Genomic DNA, 20,702 nt, shown 5'->3' with positions numbered 1-20,702 from the left:
TGGGGAGACCCACCCGGGGCTCACGAGACTCTGCACACGCCACCCTGTTGCCTCACCAACCTGCTGCTGCGGGTGCCCTGGTCCCGTGGGAAGCAGGGCAGGGCTGAAGCCCACAGGAGCTGCTGGAGTCTTCCTCCTCCTAAGGAGCAGAGTCCCCAACACCCTGCCGAGCACCCACAGGTGCTCCCCACAGGCCCCACTGAAGTTCCTCCATTGGACTGGGGCCCCTGGAGGTTTCTGAGCCCCCAGCCTCGGCCCACGGCAGCTGGAGGGGTGCTGTACCTTCCTTCCGGGTCTCCCCTAGGCTTCCCCAGCTGCAGCCACATCTCCGTTCACATAATCAGGCTCCCCGCTGTCCTCTTCTGGGCTTCCTGCCGGGGAGAAATGTGCTGCTCTCTGGACTTGCTCTGTGGACAGAGTGGGGATTAGGGGGGTAGGTGGATGGTGGGGTAGTTTACCCACAACCTCGCCATTCCCCTGGGGCCCAAGCAGCTCTCGGGCCCCAGACTCCACAAGGCAGCCCACAGAGGACGGCACACTGGATGGGACTCAGAGGTGAGTCTGGGGTTCACCAGAGATCCCCTGTTCTTGAGAGCACCTCACCCCACAGTACTGGCCGGGACAGCCATACTGTGGTGGGACCCAGTATAGCAGGGGAGTCCTGGTGGAATTCAAGGCCTCTGCACCTGTGGGTGTGCTCGGGCTCCACTTGGGATCGGCTGGACTGGCAGGAGGGAGTGCCCCCTCTCACCCTCCCAGGCCAGTGCCCCCACCTGTGTAAGTTGACCCCCGGCAGCCACATACCCACAGCCCTCCTGGACTCTCGCCACTGATGGATGGATGCTGAGTTCTGGTAATCCTCAGACTCCTCGTCACCTGTGGGGGCACAGGGACAGGCTGGAGGAGAGACAGCTGCCAGCAAAGGGCCTGACCTCCCTTCCCTAGAGGCCTCCTATGCCTTGTGCTGGGCAGCCCTGTAGGGGGAGGATGTCATCCCTGGCCCCTTCCCCTGAGGCATTGAGCTCTGAATCAGGAGAAGCTTCTGAGCCATGGGGCTTTAGCAGGTGGGCCTGGCCAGGACATTTGCCCTCCCCTGGCCCAACTTTCCCGGGCTGGGCAGCCTGACCTGACTCAGTGGTCCTCGGCTTACAGATGAGAACATTCTCATAGGAGTTGGTGTCGTCGTCATCTGCCAGAGAGCAGGAACCGGCTCAGGACCTGCTGGTGGGCATGGCCTACAGGCAGGCACCTCCCTCTGACCTGCCCTCCCTTTGTGGGTGACCTGTCCCCAAACCCTTGTGCTGGGCCCCAAGGTACTGGGTTTTTGGACAAGCTTTTCTTCTCTCCCTTTTTTTGGGGGAGCTTGAACGCCACAGGACATTCTATCTCCAAGACATACCCCCAGTCCTTTTTATTTTATTTTATTTATTTATTTTTTTGTGTGTGGGTCTGGGGATGGAACCCAGGGGCATTTAACCCGAGCTACTGTACCCCTGCCCTATTTTTTATTCTTTATTTTGAAACTGGGTCTCACTGAGTTGCAGAGGGCCTCACTGCGTAGCTGAGGCTGTCTGCGAACCGCGATCCTCCAGGTCTCAGCCTCCCAAATGCTGGGATTACAAGCATGCGCCACCATGCCCGGCTTTATTTTTTGTTTTAAAACAGGGTCTCACTAGGTTCAAACCTGTGATCCTCCAGTCTCAGCCTCCCAAGTACTGAGATTACAGGTGTAGGCCATCATGCCTGGCTCTTGTTTGTCTTCTACTGGGTGGGGGTTGAAGCTAGAGACATTCTACCTCTGAGCTATACCCCCAGTCCTTTTTATTTTTTATTTTGAAACAGGGTTCTGCTAAGTTGTTGAGGGTCTTGCTAAGTTGCTGAGGTTAGCCTGAACCTGCCATCTTCCTATCTCAGCCTCCAAGTACTGGAATTACAGGTGTACCACCACACCAGCTGGACAAGCTTTTCTTTCTTTCTTTCTTTCTTTCTTTCTTTCCTTCCTTCCTTCCTTCCTTCCTTCCTTCCTTCCTTCTTTCTTTCTTTCTTTCTTTCTTTCTTTCTCTTTCTTTCTTTCTTTTTCTTTCTTTTTTGCTGGGGTTGGAACCCAGGAGCATTCTACCTCTAACTACAACCCCAGCCCAATTTTTTTATTCTTTTGAAACAGGGTCTCACTAAATTGCGAAAGCCTCACTAAGTAGGCATGGCTGGCCTCCAATCCTGGGATCTTCCTGTCCCAGCCTCCCATGTACTGGGGTTACAGGTGTGCCACCATGCCCAGCTGGAAGAGCTTCTTAGTGGGTCTGGCTGCCCTGGAGTGCCACCCCAGGCTTCTCCCCTGACTCCTGAGGTCACATCCAAACGCTCTGAGGAAGGAGTGCTGGGAGGAGCTATAGCTCAAGTCCTCGCTGGATGCTGGGGGCAGGGAGCCTCCGCTGCTGGGTTAGGTTTAGGGTTGGGGTTGAGACTCTACTGGAGAGTATAGGGCAAGCTGAGGGGCATTTTGCTATGGAATCAGGCTGGGTGGCACCTCAGGGCCTGGCACGCACCCACATGGCCCTGCCCTGGGGAAGCTGAGCTCTGACCACTGCCCTGCTCGGCAGCCACCTGTGATGAAGAGATTCTAAGAAATGTGGCCTCTAACTTCAGAAGCGGCAGGGGGAGGACGAGGGCCACCGCACCGGCATGGCCCAGGCAGAGCCAGGTGGAGAGCCCAGATTCAAGCCCAGGCCCAGGCCCCTCTCCACGGGCATTGCCCACCTTCGTCCCTCAGTTTCTCTTTCTGTAAAGCAAAGGTATTAAGAGCCAAAGATTCCTGTGTCCTCAGAGCCCACAGAGCTCAGAGTACACACTCAAGGGTGCCCCCAACCAGGGCCTTCCCTGGGCCCGTGCTTATCAGGAGACACCGGCCTGGGCCTCCCTCCTGCTCCTCAGGCCCTGCCTCCATGCCCAGCCCCCCTCACCCCTCCTCTCTGACTGCCTTCCCTCTGTCTCCGTTCTGCCCCTGCCCACAACAGCCTCCCTTCCCCTCCCCAGCCGCCTCTGTGGACCCCTCAGGCCCAGCCTCCTCCCCAGGCCCTTCCCAGCCACCTTGCAAGCATGGCCTCTGACTTCCTCCCACTCCACCTACCCCGCCTCCGCCTCACCTTCCGGAGGCTTCTGGAAGTGCCCCCAATTGTAATAGTCCGTGGCAATGGGGTCTCTGGCCAAAAACAAAACAAACAAACAGACAGAGCCTGGGTTGTTGGACAGGTGCATGTCAGGGTGGGGACAGTGAGGCTGCGGAGGCCTCTGCCAGGTCTCCCCCACCCTTCCCTCCACACTTCCCTGAGGCCCTGGGGCAGCCCATAGCTGGAGGAGGGGCAGCCTGCCCTGCACAGCTCAAGGGCCTTTGACAAGTCCCCACCTGCCTATGGTTTGCCCATGACAGAGAGCCGAAGAGAAGCCAGGCATGGTGGCGCACACTTGTAATCTCAGTATTTGGGAGGCTGAGACAGGAGGATCGCAGGTTTGAGGACAGCTTAGCAAGTGGTAAGACTCTCATCAACCTTGTGAGACCTCGTTTAAAAAAACATAGGGCTGGGAGTGTAACTTGAGAGAGAGAGAGAGAGAGAGAGAGAGAGAGAGAGCCAGCCCTGAGGGTCCTTTCTCTCTGGGGCACTGGACATCCCTGCAACTCTGTTGTTATTGTTTTTCTCCCTTGAGGTGCTAAGGATTGAACCCAGGGGTATTCTACCTCTAGGGTTTACCCCCAGCCATTTTTATTTATTTATTTATTTTTTTTTTTTTTTTTGGTGGTACTGAGGGTGGAATCCAGAGGCTTTCTACCTCCGAGCTATACTCCGAGCTATACTCCCAGACCTTTTTTGTATTTTATTTGGAAACAGGGTCTCACTAGGTTGCTAAGAGCCTCACTAAGTAGCTGAGGCTGGCTTTGAACCTGCGCGATCCTCCTGTCTCCGCCTCCCAAGCGCGGGGATTACAAGCGTGAACCACCATGCCCGGCTTTTATTTCTTTTTTTTATGTTAAGACAGGATCTCATTAAGTTGCCCATGCTGGCCTTCAACATGTGATCCTCCTGTCTCAGCCTCCCGAGTTGCTGGGATCACAGGCACGTGTCACCATATCCCGACTCCTATGACCCACTGATTGGGTGACAGAATGAGTCTCCCCTAGAGCAGAGGCCCCCACCCCAACACAGAGCCAAGCTTCAATCCCCTAAGAGAACAGTGCTCCCCAGCCTCCCCCTAGTTCACAGATAAGGAGGGGGGAGGGAAAGGGCCAGTAGGGCAGGGAGGAGGCCACTCACATGTAGGCTGCATCTGGGTCATGGCTGCTCCCTGGAGGAGGCGGTGAGAATTAGGCTGAGCTCGGGGGCCCATGGCCCCCACCACAGCCACCCCCAGCCCACCTACCTTTGCTGAAGTTCTGGTACCTGGGGGATGCGGGATCTGGAAGAAAGGCCAGGCTTGTCCTCCCCACAGGCTCTGCCCCGCCCAGCTGGCGCTCCGCAGCCGTGCTCACACCTGTGCTGGAGTTCTGTCCAGAGTATGCGTGTGCGAGGCGTGTGCTGGGCGCCTATGCCCGAGGCCACCTGGCCCGCAGCCCTCCCCTGCAGTGCTGCCCCCAGGGGCTCACCTGGCCTATCCCGTCACTCACCCTCCAGGCAGGGGGAGAACTGCAGCAGCTTGTCCATCCTGCAGGGATGGCACAGGTTGGGGGTGGGCTTCGGGGTTCCGAAGGCCAAACCCGCAGCCCCCCATGAGACCCCGAGCCCAGCCCCTAAGAGGAAGTGAGGCCTGGGTCTAGGCTCAACCAGGCGGGAGCCTCCAGGGCATGGCCCTTGCGGGGTCCGTGACAGGGAGTTCTTTCCTACCTTGTGGGTGCCATGTCAGGGGTAGCGTCCATCAGGGGCCCTGGACATGCCTGTCTGACCACTGTGAAGGGCAAAGAGGTGTGGGCTCAGCCCCCAGGCCCACCTGATCAGGCCTGGAGAATGAGGATACCCCCAGCCCGAGCCCAGCCTCTGGACTCTCAGAAGACTCACTGGAATAGGTCCGGGCCACTGCGAAGCTCTGCCGACGCTCTGGCCTGGAAACACGTTTCTGTGCTGAGCCAGGGCATGGCCTCACATAGTCCCAGGGACACAGGGACAGGAGAGAGAGGGATGGGGCAAGAAGGGATGGAGGAGCTGCTGCCCCTCCAGGCTCCAGGCCAGGGTCTCAGTGGCTCCCCTCGGCGCTGGGCATTTGCCCTCCCCTGAGGCCTGCAGACCTGTCCCCCATCAGGGCCTCCATGTGGCCCGTCCTGCTGGGGGGGGTCTCAGGTCCCCAAAGATGGGCAAGGGGGTATGTGGGCAGGACTGGGGAGGCAGCCCTGAGATTCTGGGGCCTGAGGAGGGGTGGCTGCTCAGGGGTGGGGGGAATGAGTTTAGCCAGGATGGACCAAGAGGCTACCCTCTGCCCACCTACCCCAGAAGCATTTGTCATTCCTAAGATGGCAACCCGTCTGGGCATATTCAAAGCCGCCATTTACTCCCCAAGAGCGGTAACGGGTGAGAGCGGGCATGGTGGTGCACACCTGAAATCTCAGTACTTGGGAGGCTTAGACAGGAGGATTGCAAATTTGAGTTCAGTCTTAGCAACTTAGCTAGATTCTGTTTCAAAATTAAAAAATAAAAAGGGCTGAGGGTAGAGCTCTGAAGTAGAACACTCTTGGATTCAATCCCCAGTACACATCAACAAACAAAGAAACTGGTGAGCCACCTCAAGGCTTAGCAGACGGCCCGGTACCTGGCCATTGCTCAGACGCTCCTTCAGTCTTTACAGAACGATGCTTTTTATTTAGGCAGCTACGTGCTCTTCTAAAATACTATCTTTTCCAGCCTTCCTCTCACCAAAGTATAGCCATGCGATTACGTTCTGGTTAGTGAGATGCAAGCCAAGTTTGTTAATATTTCTAAAGAAATCTCTTTACATGGGGCACGCATAATTCTTTCCACTATTTGAAATGCAGAAGGGAAGGACGGAGCGCTAGCTGCCATCTTGGCTGGACAGTGAAGTGCTTTAAAAAACGGAAGCCACCTTTACAGAGGAAGGAGCCAATTAGCTTTATTTATTTATTTTACTTTTGGGTTTTGGTGGTACTGGAGATGGAACCCAGGGCATTCTCCCTCTGAGCTACACCCCAAGCTCTGTTATTTTGAAACAGGGTCTCACTAAGTTGCAGAGGTCCTCACTCAATTGCTGAGGCTGGCAGCGAACCTGCGATCCTCCTGTCTCAGCCTCCCAAGAACTGGTATTACGAGCATGTACTACTGCACTCGGCTTAGCTCTTTATTAAAGCAAGTTTGGGGGCTCCTCCCCTGGAACAGAATAAGTACTTGGCTCAGCCTACCAGGAACTCCTGGGGGACTGGGGGCGGGGGGCAGGTGATCGATTTTCTTAGGATGCCTTAAATCCACAGGAGAGTCAGACGTGGCTTCTTGGAGGGAGTGATTTCGGAGCCAGGGCTAATGTATGCAGCAGGTGCTTCATGAAAGCTGGCAGGACTTATCTCAATTGAGCCAAGAGAGGAGGGGCAAGGAAGGGGACAGCCCAAGTGTCGCTGCCCCCACACGGGAGGATGTTTAGCTTCTGGCTCTGGCCAGCCGTAGGATTCACCAGGGCTGGAGACAGGTAGGGACTGAGGTGGGAGAAGGAAGGGAGGTGCCCAAGAGGCCAGGGCGTGGGGGCCGGTGGGGCACTTTGCAGGTGGGCAGGCCAGAAGGTCAAGTAGCCAAAATAGGCCAGAAAGGTCCAGCCACAGGCAGGATGGGCAGGAATGGGGAGATTCTATTTTCAAATCTCACTGTGGTTTTTCAGTTGCAAAAGGAAATGAGGAAGTGTGTGTGTGTGTGTGTGTGTGTGTGTGTGTGTGTGTGTGTGTGAGTACACGCACAGGAGAACTGTGCTGTGTGTGGCAAATGTGTACGCAGACAAGTATGTGGGAGTATACACCTGCACACAGGGCTGTGGCCAGTGGCTCACCCAGTCAGGACACTATTGGCCACTGTCCTTGTGGCCGGGGCTGCTCTGGGGCTTTGGCCCCATGGAGCACAGGCTCCTGGTGGGGCGTCTCTCCCAGCCCTCTCCATCCCCACCCCCGGCCTTCCCTGACCCCCTAAGGGATGTGCCTGCACCCCTTCCTCAACCCCTTTAGCATTTCCTGCCCTTATTCTCATATTCTTTTTTTTTTTCTTTTTTGTACTGGGGATTGAACCCAGAGGTATTCTACCTCCCTCTGAATTACACCCCCAGCCTTTAAAAAATTATTTAATTATTTATTTATGGAACACCCAGGGGCATTCTACCTCCAAGCTACAGCCCCAGCCCTATATTTTATTCTTTATTTTGAAACAGGGTCTCACTGAGTTGCAAAGGGCTTCACTAACTAGCTGAGTTATTTTTTATTTTTTTTTTATTTATTTATTATTTATTTATTTATTGTGGGTCTGGGGATGGAACCCAGAGGCATTTTACCTCTGAGGTACACCCCCTGCCCAATTTTTTAATTCTTTTTTTTTTTTTTAAACAGAGCCTCACTGACTTGCTGAGGGCCTCACTAAGTAGCTGAGGCTGTCCGCGAACCGCGATCCTCCAGTCTCAGCCTCCCGAATGCTGGGATTACAAGCGTGCGCCACCACGCCCGGTGAGTTATTTTTTATTTTAAAAGAGTTTTGCTAAGTTGCTGAGGCTGGCATTTGAATCTGTAGTCTTCCTGTCTCAGCCTCACAAATACTGGGATTACAGGCGTGAGCCATCACACCCAGCTTCTTTGATACTGGGGATGGAACCCAGGAGCATTCTACCTCCAACCTATACTCTCAGCCCTATTTTATTTTTATTTGAAAAAAAGTCTCACTAGGTTGATGAGAGTCTCACTACTTGCTGAGGCTGTCCTCCAACCTGCAATCCTCCTGTCTCAGCCTCCCAAATGCTGGAATTACAAGTGTGTGCCACCACTAGACTTTTTATTTTTGAAAGAGGGTTTCACTGAGTTGTGAAGGGCCTCCCTAGTAGCTGAGGCTGTCCACAAACCGTGATCTTCTAATCTCAGCCTCCTGAATGCTGGGATTACAAGCATGCACCACCATGCTCAGCTCTTTCTTTTCTTTTCTTTTCTTTTCTTTTTCTTTTTTTTTTTGCGGGTTTGGGGATGGAACCCAGGGGCATTTGACCTCCGAGCTACACCTCCTGCCCTGTTTTTTATTCTTTATTTTTAAACAGGGTCTCACTAAGTTGCGGAGGGCCTCACTAAGTAGCTGAGGCTGTCCACGAAACACGATCCTCCTGTCTCAGCCTCCCAAAGGCTGGGATTACAAGTGTGCGCCACCACACCCGGCTCTTTTGTTTTGAAATAGGGTCTTGCTAGGTTGCTGAGAGTCTTGTTATGTTACTGAGGCTGTCCTCAAACCTATAATCCACCTTCCTCAGCCTCCCAAATACTGGGATTACAGGCACGTGCCACCATACCTGGCATTATTTTAATTTTAAAACAGGGTCTCAAGCCAGGCGTGGTGGTGCATTCGGGAGGCTGAGACAGGAGGATCGCAGTTCATGGACAGCCTCAGCTACTTAGTGAGGTCCTTTGCAACTCAGTGAGACCCTGTTTCAAAATAAAGAATAAAAAAGAAAAATAGGGTTGGGGGTGTAGCTCGAAGATCAAATGCTCTGGGTTTCATCCTCAGGACCACAAAAACAAACAAACAAACAAGGCTGGGGTTGTCGCTGGGAGGCAGAACACCCCAGGGTTCCATTCCCAGTACCCCCCCCCAAACACACACAAACAGGGTCTCACTAGGGGTCTTGCTAAATCGCTGGGCTGGCCTCAAACCTGTGAATATCATGTCGCAGCCTCCCAAGTACTGTTATTACAGATGTATCTTACTGAACCTTGCTGACTGGACTCACATTCTGCCTTGGGCCCAGGTCTCTGTGCCCCCACCACTGCCCTGTGAGAATGATGCCACCTTCTGCCCAGGACAGCAGGAGTTCCCGGGCTGGGGTCAGAGTGAGGCAGAGAACTGTGTGCCTGGACCGCTGGAGGGCTGGAGAGTTGCTGCTCCTGCCTCCCAAGCCCGCTGATGCCGCTGGGCTCTTTCTCTCCCTCTCCTGATGGCTGGGGACCCACTAGAGTCTGCTGTGGAGCAGGCATGAGAGGAGGGGTGAGGGGCGGGGTGTCTTCAGGGATGCCAGAATATTCAGGGCACCCGAATATGCCAGCTGGGGGACACTGAGGTGACTCACAGATTTCTCTGTTCATAGATTTTCTCCGACCTCTTCGCCCCTGCAAGAATAGGCTGGGATTAGCAAGTGGGTGGGTCTGAGGCCCCTCCTCTTGTGCACCCTGTGAGCCCTGCAGGTCTTTAAACTGGGTGGTGGTGGGGGTCTGAGCCGCCAAGTCATCAAAAGGTTATTCACTCCCTTATTCCAGGAGATGGAATAAAGCGTGGAGATTAGGGTGCAGAGTGGGAAGCCGCAGACAGCCCAGCTTCCCCTCTTTTGCCTGGAACAATTCCCTGGCTCAGCAAACCAAAGCCACCAGTGAGCCAGTCCTCAGGGGGCAGCTTGCGCGTCCCCAGCATAGCTGGGTCTTGGCCTGAGAAGTCTCTGGGGCACACCTTCTCACGATGACCCTTTGTCACTCCGTGTCCCCCTTACCTGGGCGGGAGCAGCGCACACACAGCCCTGCCACGGCTCCCAGCAGCAGCAGCAGCAGCACCGCCCCCGGCCATAGCAGCTCAGTCTCTGTGCCCATGTCCTCCGCTCCTGGTGTCCTCGCCTGCAATACCGCAAAAGGCCCTTGAGCCGGACCCTCCAGCCTCAGCCCCATCCCACAGCTCAGGCTTCTGACCCCGGCTGACTTCCAAACAGCCCCACCGCTGAACCCAGGCCACAGCAATGTGTCCATCTCGCTCTGCTCCTGGAACAGAGCCAGAATGGAACCAGCCCTGTTCCCCTTGTGAGCCCCAAACTACACCCCTAAACCACAACCATCGTCATGCTTGGTGTGTGCGGGATGGTTCTGAGCCCACTAAACGGCGCCATGTGCTGGTGTACAGTCCTAAGCCCTAAACTCAATCCAGCCAGTCCTCTGAGTGACAGGTTCACCCTGACCTACAAATTGTGAAACCGAGGCTGCAGTGCCCACCCAAATACAGCTGCTGGGTGGGGAGCCAGGATTCAAGGCCCACCCCACACCCCAGCTCTGGCTCCACCTGCCTTATCCTGCAGCCTGTCAACCCGACTCCGCTCGCGGGTCAGAGTCCATGGCCCTTGCCTGTCCTGGACCCTGCCCAAACCCGAGCACCTGGGGACTCTTCTCTGACTCCCAGGAAACCTGCCGAGGGAGTTTCCCTTCCTTAAACACCTGGGAGGCAGGAGGAAGGAAGTCAGGGACAGCTTCTCCCAGGAGGTGGGCCTGAGGGGGCTGCCCATGGTGGCAGCTGACACGGCTTCCTGGCCAGTGACTGTTCCCAGTGACGGCCAAGTCACACAGCGGGGGAGTGAACAGAAACATATTACCCTCTCTAACGGGCTTCCAAGAATTGTCACAACCATAGAGACTCGTCCCCCACCCCACCTGGGCAGGGGGCGCAGAGGAGGGGCCTACGCCTTGTGACTGGCACCCATGGGGCTAACGAGTGTCCACTGTGCACGCCTGTCCCCCTGACCCCGCCTCCCGTGGAGGCGCCTCCCACTTCACGGCTGTGGAAAGTGCCAGGGACCCCTGCTGCTCGGGGCTCCTGGAGGCCTGCACTGGCCTGGGGAACCCCTCACTGGCTCTCCTAGCTTCCCCAAATTTGTGGCAAAGGTGACGAAGAAATCCTGTGCAGGATGGAGCCACAATGGGGGAAGGATCTCAGAGGAGCCCCGTTGCCGCCTCCCAGGGTCCACTGAGACATTGGAACAAATGAATTCCCAGGAGTGCGACCAGCATGACCCACCTCCCAGAATGATGCCCGCGGGAGCTCAGCCCTTCCCTCCCCTTCCCTCCACCAGGACCTACCTCCTCCTCCCAGACCTTGTGGTGCCTCAGGGCCCTGCCAGGGCAGGCTCTGTCCCCAGCCCCTCCACCACCACCAGGGGCCAGTCTGTCTCCAGCTGGGTGAGGCTGGGACCACCTGTCCAGGAAGGAAGGCTCCAGGACCTAATCTAGCTCTTGCTCCTCTTCCTCCATAAAATGGGATCAGCCAGACACGGCGGCCCATGCCTGAAATCCCAGTACTTGGGAGGCTGAGACAGGAGGAATGCAGGTTCAAGGCCAGTCTCAGCAGTTGAGTGCAAACCTCTACAACAGAATGAGACCCTGTTTCAAAAAAAAAAAAAAAAAATGGAGCCAGGCATGGTGGTGCACGTTTATAAACTCAGTACCTAGGGAGGCTGAGTCAGAAAGATCGCAGGCTCACAGCCAGCCTCAGCTACTTAGTGAGGCCCTCTGCAACTTAGCGAGACCCTGTTTCAAAAATAAAAAATAAGCCGGGGTTGGTGGCGCACGCTTGTAATCCCCGCGCTTGGGAGGCGGAGACAGGAGGATCGCGCAGGTTCGAAGCCAGCCGCGCGCGCTGGTTAAGAGACCCTGTTTCCAAATAAAAATATAAAAATAGGTCTGGGAGTGTAGCCCGGAGGTAGAAGGGCTTCCAGGAACCCCAGTGCCACTAAAAGAAAAATAAATAAAAAATAAAGCTGGTCATGGTGGTGCACACTTGTAATTCCAGTACTCGGGAGGCTGAGACAGGAAACCGCAGGTTCTTCACCAACCTCAGCTACTTAGACTCTTTACAACTTAGTAAGAACCTGTTTCAAAATAAAAATAAAAAATAGGGCTGGGAGTGTAGCTGGGAGATAGAATGCCCCTGGGTTCAATCTCCAGTACTGAAATAAATAAGTGAATAAATAAATAAAATAAAGTTAAAAATAGCTATGTGTGTAGCTCTGTACTTCTGAGAGGAAGAGACAGCAGGATCACAACCTCAGAAAGTACTGAGACTCTCCTCAAACTAGCAAGACCCTGTTTCAAAAATAAAAATAAAAGCCGGGCGTGGTGGCGCACGCTTGTAATCCCAGCATTGGGGAGGCTGAGACCAGAGAATTGCGGTTCGCAGACAGCCTCAGCTACTTAGGGAGGCCCTCTGCAACTCAGTGAGACCCGGTTTCAAAATAAAGAATAAAAAATAGGGCAGGGGGTGTAGCTCGGAGGTCAAATGCTCCTGGGTTCCATCCCCAGACCCGCAAAAAAAAAAAAAAAAAAAAAAAAAAAAAAAAGCCGGGCATGGTGGCACACGCTTGTAATCCCAGCATTTGGGAGGCTGGGACAGTGTATATCAGAGGTAGAATGCCCAGTGACACACACACACACACACACACACGACAAAAACCAGGATCTACCCACATTGTTGCTGGGGAAGTGTGGCTTGCGGTCCCAGGCCTTCCTCAGGAGACACTGGCTAAGGTCTGGTTTCTGGTCACCTGGTTTGGACAACACCCTCCCTTCTCCTGACTCCAGACAGTTATATTTTTTAGTTAGTACAGTGATTCTTTCAGGTCCCGCAAAGAGACTCAGGCAGAAACTCCATGTGTACACACACAAGAGCCGGACATTTTCCTGGGACTGGCCAACCTCGCAGTCTCTTAAGACTCTAGGAGCAAGTCCATGCCCTTAGGGTGGCATCTGAGGCCCCAGAGCCGGCCCGCTGACTGGCTGTCCCACCAGGGCGCCTCGAGCCTTCCCAGGACCACAACGCTCCATGACCCCGGGCTTTGGCCACTGAGAGCCCTCAGCCTTTCAGACCTGGCTGTCCTGGGGTGGGCAAAGCCCTGGGTACCCCTGGGACTCCTCAGGCAGGAAGTGGGTCAGGCTGGGTCCGTGTCCTCCCATCTTTTAGGGGAAATAACATTCATTCCTTGGGTTTGTCATGATGCCCGACATGAAGATGGTGCATGCAGTGTAGGACCAGGCCCTGGTCGGCTGTGACCACCATGACTTTGTGTGTGTGTGTGTGTGTGTGTGTGTGTGTGTGTGTGTGTGTGTGGTACTGGGGATGAGGGATGGAAGCCAGAGGCATTCTACCTCCGAGCTATACCTCCAGCCCTATTTTTTACTTTTTATTTTGAAACAGAGTCTTCTGAGTTGCAGAGGAACTCACTAAGTAGCTGAGGCTGTGCGTGAACTGTGATCCTCTTGCATCAGCCTCTCAAATGCTGCGATTACAAGCATGCGCCACCACACCCAGCTTATTCTTTATTTTGAAACAGGGTCTCACTGAGTTGCAAAGGGCCTAAGTAGCTGAGGCTGTCCGCTCATCGCGATCCTTGTCTCAGCCTCCCAAATGCTGGGCTTGCTTTCAAGTGTGTGCGCCACCACGCCTGGCTACCATGACTCATCATTTCATGGTTCCTAAGGTTCTGTGACATGGAAATGGATTGCTGGTGGCAGCTAGGCGACCTGCAGAAAACACTGCCAGGCAGCTCAGCTAAAGCCCACAAGGCCTGAGGTTCCCTTCACTGGCCCCCATGGGGACCGAGGGGTGGGAACTCTGCAGGATCTGGGCCCTAAAGAAGAGCTGGTACAAATGCATGGAACACCTCCTCAGACTGATCCTGCGGCCCATTCTCCAGGGACGCAGCGTCTCGTGGGAGACACCTCTGAGCTCAGCTCTTCTTCCAAGGGAGTGAGGGAAGGCCCAGAGAGGTGTGTACCATGTCCTCAGCTTACAGAGCAAGGCAGGCACAAGTGCCAGCATTCAAACTCAGAGCAGGCTGACTCCAAATGCCACGCTTCGTCACCCCTTCTTAAAATTAAATTTGAAAAAAAAGAATATTTTTAGAAAGAGATTCGTTTAATGAACATTTGCGTGCCTGCCCCTAGAGTGCGTGAATTCTGTGCTCTTGTTCTCTCTCTCCGGTCCAGCTCCTGAGAGCAGGTGGTTGAGTGTGGAGGGGAGGCCGGGCCCCAGGAGAGACAGGCCTTTGAAGGCCCCAGGGGCCAGGTGGGCGGCCCTAACAGCTCGGTGGCCCCGCAGGCCAAAATAACTCAAAGGGAAGTGGGCAGTTTTCATCTGACAGGTCTTTGCAGAGCGGGCTGTGGGAAAGTGTGGGGCCGGCCTGGGTGCAGGCGGCGGTGGAGCCTCCTGCCTGGAAGGGCCTGGAGACCCTCCTATCCGATCACCAGCCATCCTTGAGCTGTTCATGGGGATGCAGGCCCAAGGGGCTAGGGAGCAAGAAGTGTCCCAGGCTTGAGGCACAGGGATTTTTTTTCCTCACAAGGCTCTGCTCTAGGCCTGTTTTATCCAAATATCTTTGGGCTTCAAATGAGGCTGATGGGAGGCTTCTGCAAGGGAGGCTGTTGCCAGAGAAATGGAGGAAGGCGGTGGCTTGGAGCTTGGCCAGCCAGGGCCACCTGTCAACTGAGTTGGGCACAAGGAGCCCCCTAAACCTGCACAGTTGTCCCCGGGCCCCTGGCAGAGAGTGGTAGGCTGGGCAAGGTGGGATGCAGGAACAGTGGCTTCCCTCCAGCCTGGGACAGGACCTGGGCACACTTGCACAGTCTCATCCATTTCCACATAGGTCCATGGCAGGCAGATACAATCGCGCTTTGCAGACAGATTTCTGACTGTCCCGGGCTTCTAGCTGCCCCCTCGCCACAATGGGCAGTGATAAGGCCAGCCTGGGGGCTTTCCAGGGCTGGGCTGGAGACGGCGAGGGCAGGAAAGCGGCCAGACCCTCAGCACCTGGCTGCCTCCATGAGCGTCCCAGGCCAGGGGTGCCAGGGCAGGGGGCGCTGGTCGTCCTGGCTTCCTCCCACCCAACCAGGGGGCACCGAGTGCTCCTGTGGGGCACGGCGGGCAGCCTGGGGACCCCTGCCGCTGTCCGCTGTAGGCTCTAGGCATCCCTGGGAAAGGCTTACCTGAGGGTTGGGGGCTCCTCACTGTGGCCACCCCATCCTGTGCCTGCACACCTGCCCCAAACTGACACCAACGCCACAGCCTCTGGCGGGCAGCAGGCGAGGCGGACGGCTTCCTGCCAGCCACTGAATCAGCCTCACATCCGCTGCTCGCCGGACTGGCTCAGCCAAGGGGGAGGGCAGGGGACAGAAAGGCTGAACACACAGGGGCAGTCACACACAGGAAGAGAAGGAAGAGAAATACTCTGAGGCAGGGACAGAGAGTGAAACTGAAGTGTTCCTGTGGACACAGAGGCAGAGCGTGCAAAGACAGGGATATGCAGGCAGAAACACGCAGGAGAAAAGAGAGGCACACAGAGGTTCACAGGCCACACTGGGCCTGGTGGCGCACACCTGTAATCTCAGTACTTGGGAAGCTGAGACAGGAGGATCGTAGGTTCGAGGACAGCTTCACCAAGTAAGAGAGACTCAGCAACCTAGAGAGACCCTGTTTCCAAACAAGCCAGGCAGCCGGGCGTGGTGGCTCACTCTTGTAATCCCAGCATTCGGGAGGCCAAGACAGGAGGATCACGGTTTGCAGACAGCCTCTGCAACTCAGTGAGACCCTGTTACGAAATAAAGATAAAAAATAGGGCTGGGGGTGTAGCTCGGAGAGAGAATGCCCTTTGTTTCCATCCCCAGTAGTGCAACAAAACAAAATAAGAACAAAACAAAAAAAACAAGCCAGCCGGGAGTAGTGGCACATGCTTGTAATCCCAGTACTTGAGAGGCCAAGACAGGAAGATCACAGGTTCGCAGCCAGTCTTAGCTACTTAGTGAGACTCGGCATAGTGAGACCCTGTTTCAGAATAAAGGATAAAAATGGGGGTAGGGATGTAGCTTGGAGGTAGAATGCCCTTATCCACAATACCATAAACAAAGTGCTGGGCATGGTGGCGCATGCTCGTAATCCCAGCACTTCAGAGGCTGAGACAGGAGGATCACACAGGTTTGAAGCCAGCCTCAGCTTTCAGCAACTCAGACCCTGTTTCCAAATAAAATATAAAATAGGTCTGGAAGTATAGCCTAGAGGCAGAAAAGCCCCTGGGTTCCACCCCCAGTACCACAAAAAATTTTAAAAAAGACCGTATTTCTTTAGCCTGGTGTGGTGGCACAAGCTTGTAATCCCAGCATTTGGGAGGCTGAGACAGGAGGATTGTGCAGGTTCAAAGCCAACCTCAGCTACTTAGTGAGGCCTTTGCAACTCAGTGAGACCCTGTTTCAAAAATAAAGAATAAAAAGTAGGCTGAGGGTGTCACTTAGAGGTAGAATGCCCCTGGGTTCTATCCCCATCCCCAGTACCGCAAAAAAAAAAAAAAAAAGCTCAGAGGTAGAATGTTCCTAGGTTCATTCCCCAGTACCACCTCCCCATCCACACATAAAATAAATAGATAATATAGGGCTGAGAGTGTATCTCAGAGGAAGAATGCTCCTGAGTTCAAGTCCCAGTATTCTCCCGCAAAACACACACAAAAATACATAGGCCAGGAGAAAAAGAGAAAGTCAGAGATGCTGACATACACAGGCACAGGCAGGCAGACAGCAACAGGGAGACACAGTGAAGACACGACTCACAGTTGGCCGGAGCACACAGGGAGAGGGCAAGGGTCAGAGAGCCAGAGAGAAGCCGAGCGTGGCACATGCCTGTAATCCCAGCACTGGAGAGGCTAAGTAAGATGGGAGGATTCTGGCCAGCCTCAGCAACTTAGCAACACCCTCGGCAATTTAGAGACCTTGTTTCAAAATAAAAAAGGACTGGGATATAGCTCAGAGGTAGAATGCTCCTGGCTTCCATCCCTAGTACTGCAAAGAGAGACGGAGACAGAGACTCAAGAGAGTAAGACCCTAGATGACAAGAAAGACAGACAAAAGGACATGGACATAGGGGACGGGGTGGAGATGTGTCAGATGCGCACAGGGCACAGCGGCTGGAGCAGATGGCTAGAGGAAGGACACACCTGCCCCCCAGGCCCAGAGCCCCTGCCCACAGGGCTTAGGGGTGGGGACACCTGCTTCCAGGGGCTGACAAGGGCCCACAGCAGTCCTGAAGGAGACAATGTCTTGCGACCTAGCAGGCCCTGGCTGGAGAGGCCAGAGGCTCCATGGCTGCTGGTCATTAAACAGCCCGCTCAAAACCACTGAACCAGGAGTGGCATCTCACGTGCTGGGACACCAGGGCACAAGGCACGGGGTCCCTGACCCATGAAGTTTGATTGCAGAGACCAGGCTCCCACTCTTGGCCGGGGTTTCTCTTCTGCCCTAGTCCAGGATGGCCAATCAGGGCCAGCCCGGAGGCAATGCAGATGTGAGGCCGGGCTGCCCGCTGCTGCCACCCTGTGGGGGAGGAGGGCAGCGCAGCTCCTGGAGCAGGTTACAGGAACTGTGGGTGTGGCGTCAGCTTGCTCCTCCCCATTCACAGTGGGAGCCTGAAGCCCGTAGCAACTGACGCCCCATCTATGCACTAGGTTCACGGTAACAGACGAGGGCAGAGGCCCATAGAAACAAAGCTGGCCTTGAACCCAGGCTCCAGCCAGAGCTCCCTGTTGAGATCATGTCACGTTCCGCCTCACACACCTGGGACCAAGTTCCTAATGGCTCCCCTGTCCCTGGACGGCGCCCTGGCTGGAGCTGGAGAGGAGACCACCAGTCCACCATGGTGGGGCCTGGGGACGGCCTTGGATCCTCCCTGGTCCCATTTTCCCACTGCAAGTAAAGTGGCTGTCTGCCCAAAGACCATTCTCAGCTGGGCCTGAAGAGAAGGGTTTTTTTTTTTGTTGTTTTTTGCAGTGCTGGAATGGAACCCAGGACCTTGCACATGCTAGGCAAGCACTCTACCACTACCACTGAGTTACACCTTATCTGCCTCTGGGTGTGAATATTGAAAATTAAATAAATACTGGAAAAAGAAGTTGGGCAAGGTGGTGCACACTTGTCATCCTAGTACATGGGAGGCTGAGACAGGAGGATTGCAGATTCAAGGACAGCCTCAGCTAGTAGTGAGACTCTTATCAACTTGTTAGACCTTGTTTCAAAATAAAAATAAAATAGGGCTGGGGATGTAGCTCAGAGGTAGAAACACCTGGGCTCAGCTGGGTGTGGTGGCGCACACTTGTAATACCCGCACTTGGGAGGTGGAGACAGGATGATCGCGCTGGTTCGAAGCCAGCCTCTCTGGTTTAAGAGAATAAAAATTATTATATATATATGTCTGGGAGTGTAGCTTGGAGGTAGAAGGGTTTCCAGGAACCCCAGTACCACCAGAAAACAAAACAAAAAACCCTGGGTTCAGTCTCCAGTACCCCCTCAACAAACAAAAACCCCAGCCAATTCATGTTTAGTTGTATAACTAGTATACATAGTTTTTAAAAATAACTCAAAAGCCAGGTGTGGTGGCATATGCTTGTAATCCCAGTACTTGGGAGGCTGAGACAGGAAGATAACACAGGTTCGAAGCCAGCCTCAGCTACTTAGTGAGGCTCTCAGTAACTTAGTGAGACCCTGTTTCCAAATACAATATAAAACAGGTCTTGGAGTGTAGCCTGGAGGTAGAAAGCCTCTGGGTTCCATCCCCAGCACCACCAAAAACCAAAACTCAAGTCGGGCATAGTGGCAGACACTATCGTCCCATTACTTGGGAGGCTGAGCCAGGAGGATTTCAGGTTCAAAGCCAGACTCAGTTTAATGAGACTAACTTTAGTGAGGCCTTGTTTGCAAATAGTAAAGGATGGGGAAGTAGTAGCTTGGAGGTAGAATTCTGGGGAGTTTATTCCCCAGTCGCGTGCATGTAGACACATTCGCCTCAGGTGTAGTGGAACACACCTGTAATCCTAGTAGTTGGGAGGCTGAGACAGGAGGATCACAGTTCTCAGCTTCAGCTACTTAGTGAAGCCCTTTGCAATTCACTGAGTTTCAAAGTGGGGTGTATTTTGGGGGATAGAATGCCTCTGGGTTCCATCCCCAGTACTTTAAAAAAATAAAACCAAAAACAACCCAGCTGGGGACGCAGCTCGGAAGGTAGAACGTCCCTGGTTTCAGCTCCTGTACAGTTCTGGTCCCTGGACCAAATGAGCAGCCTCAACGTGTTTGCTGCTGTGGGCATATACCTGGGCGGGCAGCCCTGGGTCACGAATAGGACAATTCCATTTTCAAGTTAGATGCTGGTTTCAAATGAATTCCTAGAATAGTGGTACCGGTTTGTACTCATGAAGGACATCAAACTCTAAAGCAATAGGCTTGCTGTATTGTTGCCCTTCAGTACTGGAGCGTGACCTCAGGGGCGCTCTACCACTGCCTCAGCCCCAGCCCTTTGAGGCTCAGGCCGGCGCCCTCCCGCGTTGCTGGGTTGCAGGGTGCATGCCACCCCACCTGGCCGTAATGTGTGTGCTGGGAAAGGGCTCTCCTTCACCACAGAGCCGCAGCCCTGCCTTCACCTGCACACTCAGCTGCACTGGGATCTCACCTTATCACCTGACAACAGTCCTGTTCCAGGTCAGGCCGCCATCCCGCCACCTGCCCAAAGCGTGCACCTTGCCCATCTGCCCATCTCTTCCTGCAGAAGACTAGACTGGAGCAGCTACCAAACAGCCATCCACATAGCACCACTGTTTGCCACGTTGTAGCACCCACAGCAGTTTTGAGAACTCAGAATTTCTTTTTCAAGCCAGCAGTCGTTAAAATAAACCCACACCCTAAATGCTTTCTTCCAACTCAGGGGAAAGGTAGTCATCCAAAACTACTGCCAGGCAGTAGTGTGGTGGTGCACGCTGTAATCCCAGCATTCAGGAGCTGAGACAGGAGGACAGCCTCAGCTACTTAGTGAGATCCTTTGCAACTCAGTGAGACCCTGTTTAAGGAAAAAGAAAAAAAAAGAAAAAAAAAAAGAAAAAAAAATAGGGTTGGGAGTATAGCTTGGAGGTAGAATGCTCTTGGGTTCCATCCCCAGTACCACAAAAACAAAAAACACTATTGCCAGGCTTCAAAGATTTGTCTGGTTGAGAAAATGACAATCTTAGGAAAAGTGAGAAAAAAAAATGGGGGGGGGGCACTGGGAGTGCAACCCAAGTCCTTCTACCTCTGGGCTACACTCCCAGCCCTATTTTTTTTTATTTTGGAAGCAGGGTCTCACTAAGTTGCTGAGAGCCTAAGCTGAAGTGGACTTCCAACTTGTGATCCTGTCTCAGCCTCCCAAGGTCTGGGATTTCGGGCATGCAGCACCATGCTTGGCTTTAGGGGAAAAAAAAGAATTAAAAGCATTAATTTCACGAGCAGCTAAAAAACTCATAAGCACTAAATATTATGTAAGGTTTTCTTTTATTTTAAAAGATCATTCACAAAATACCATATCCATAGATTTACTTTCTGTCATATAGCTGAATGTGTTAAGTGTTTGGAATTCCATTCTTTTCTTACATTAAAAGTCAACTGGATTGCCCAGAAGTTTAGATGAATTTGTTTTTTCTTTATCTTTTCCACATTGAAGATGTAAGTAGGTCATCTGAAAGCATCAGGTTTGATTACAACCACATAATGCATGTCTTTCTTAAGTTAAGTGTTGGTGTTACACAAATGGTTCTTATCTCAGAGGCAGAGAAGATGACAGTGAAGGAAGGAGGGAGAATTCTGTGAGTTGCTGAGACCCAGTAACAAAGACCAGAGGAGCCAGGATGGGCCAAGCCACCCGCGGCTGCCCGTCCTGCCGGGTCTCTTCCCCAGGGCTCCGGGG

General features: G+C 53.8%; 1 protein-coding gene across 1 annotated transcript; it reads right to left on the bottom strand.

Annotated features, from left to right (window-relative positions):
- Nucleotides 1-300: 300 nt before the first annotated feature.
- Nucleotides 301-9,796, bottom strand: LAT2 (linker for activation of T cells family member 2; the record flags this gene model as incomplete). Its single annotated transcript, XM_080703878.1, has 11 exons — nt 301-407; nt 805-876; nt 1,127-1,189; nt 3,144-3,199; nt 4,308-4,338; nt 4,414-4,449; nt 4,658-4,695; nt 4,875-4,935; nt 5,046-5,089; nt 9,286-9,325; nt 9,700-9,796. The coding sequence occupies 11 exons, from the start codon at nt 9,794-9,796 to the stop codon at nt 301-303; spliced, it is 645 nt and encodes a 214-aa protein (XP_080560004.1).
- Nucleotides 9,797-20,702: the final 10,906 nt, after the last annotated feature.

The sequence above is a fragment of the Muscardinus avellanarius genome (assembly GCF_963383645.1).
Source record: "Muscardinus avellanarius genome assembly, chromosome: 10".
NCBI lineage: Eukaryota > Metazoa > Chordata > Mammalia > Rodentia > Gliridae > Muscardinus > Muscardinus avellanarius.
Note: the sequence above shows the minus strand (reverse complement) of the source record. Positions and strands in the feature narration are given on the sequence as shown.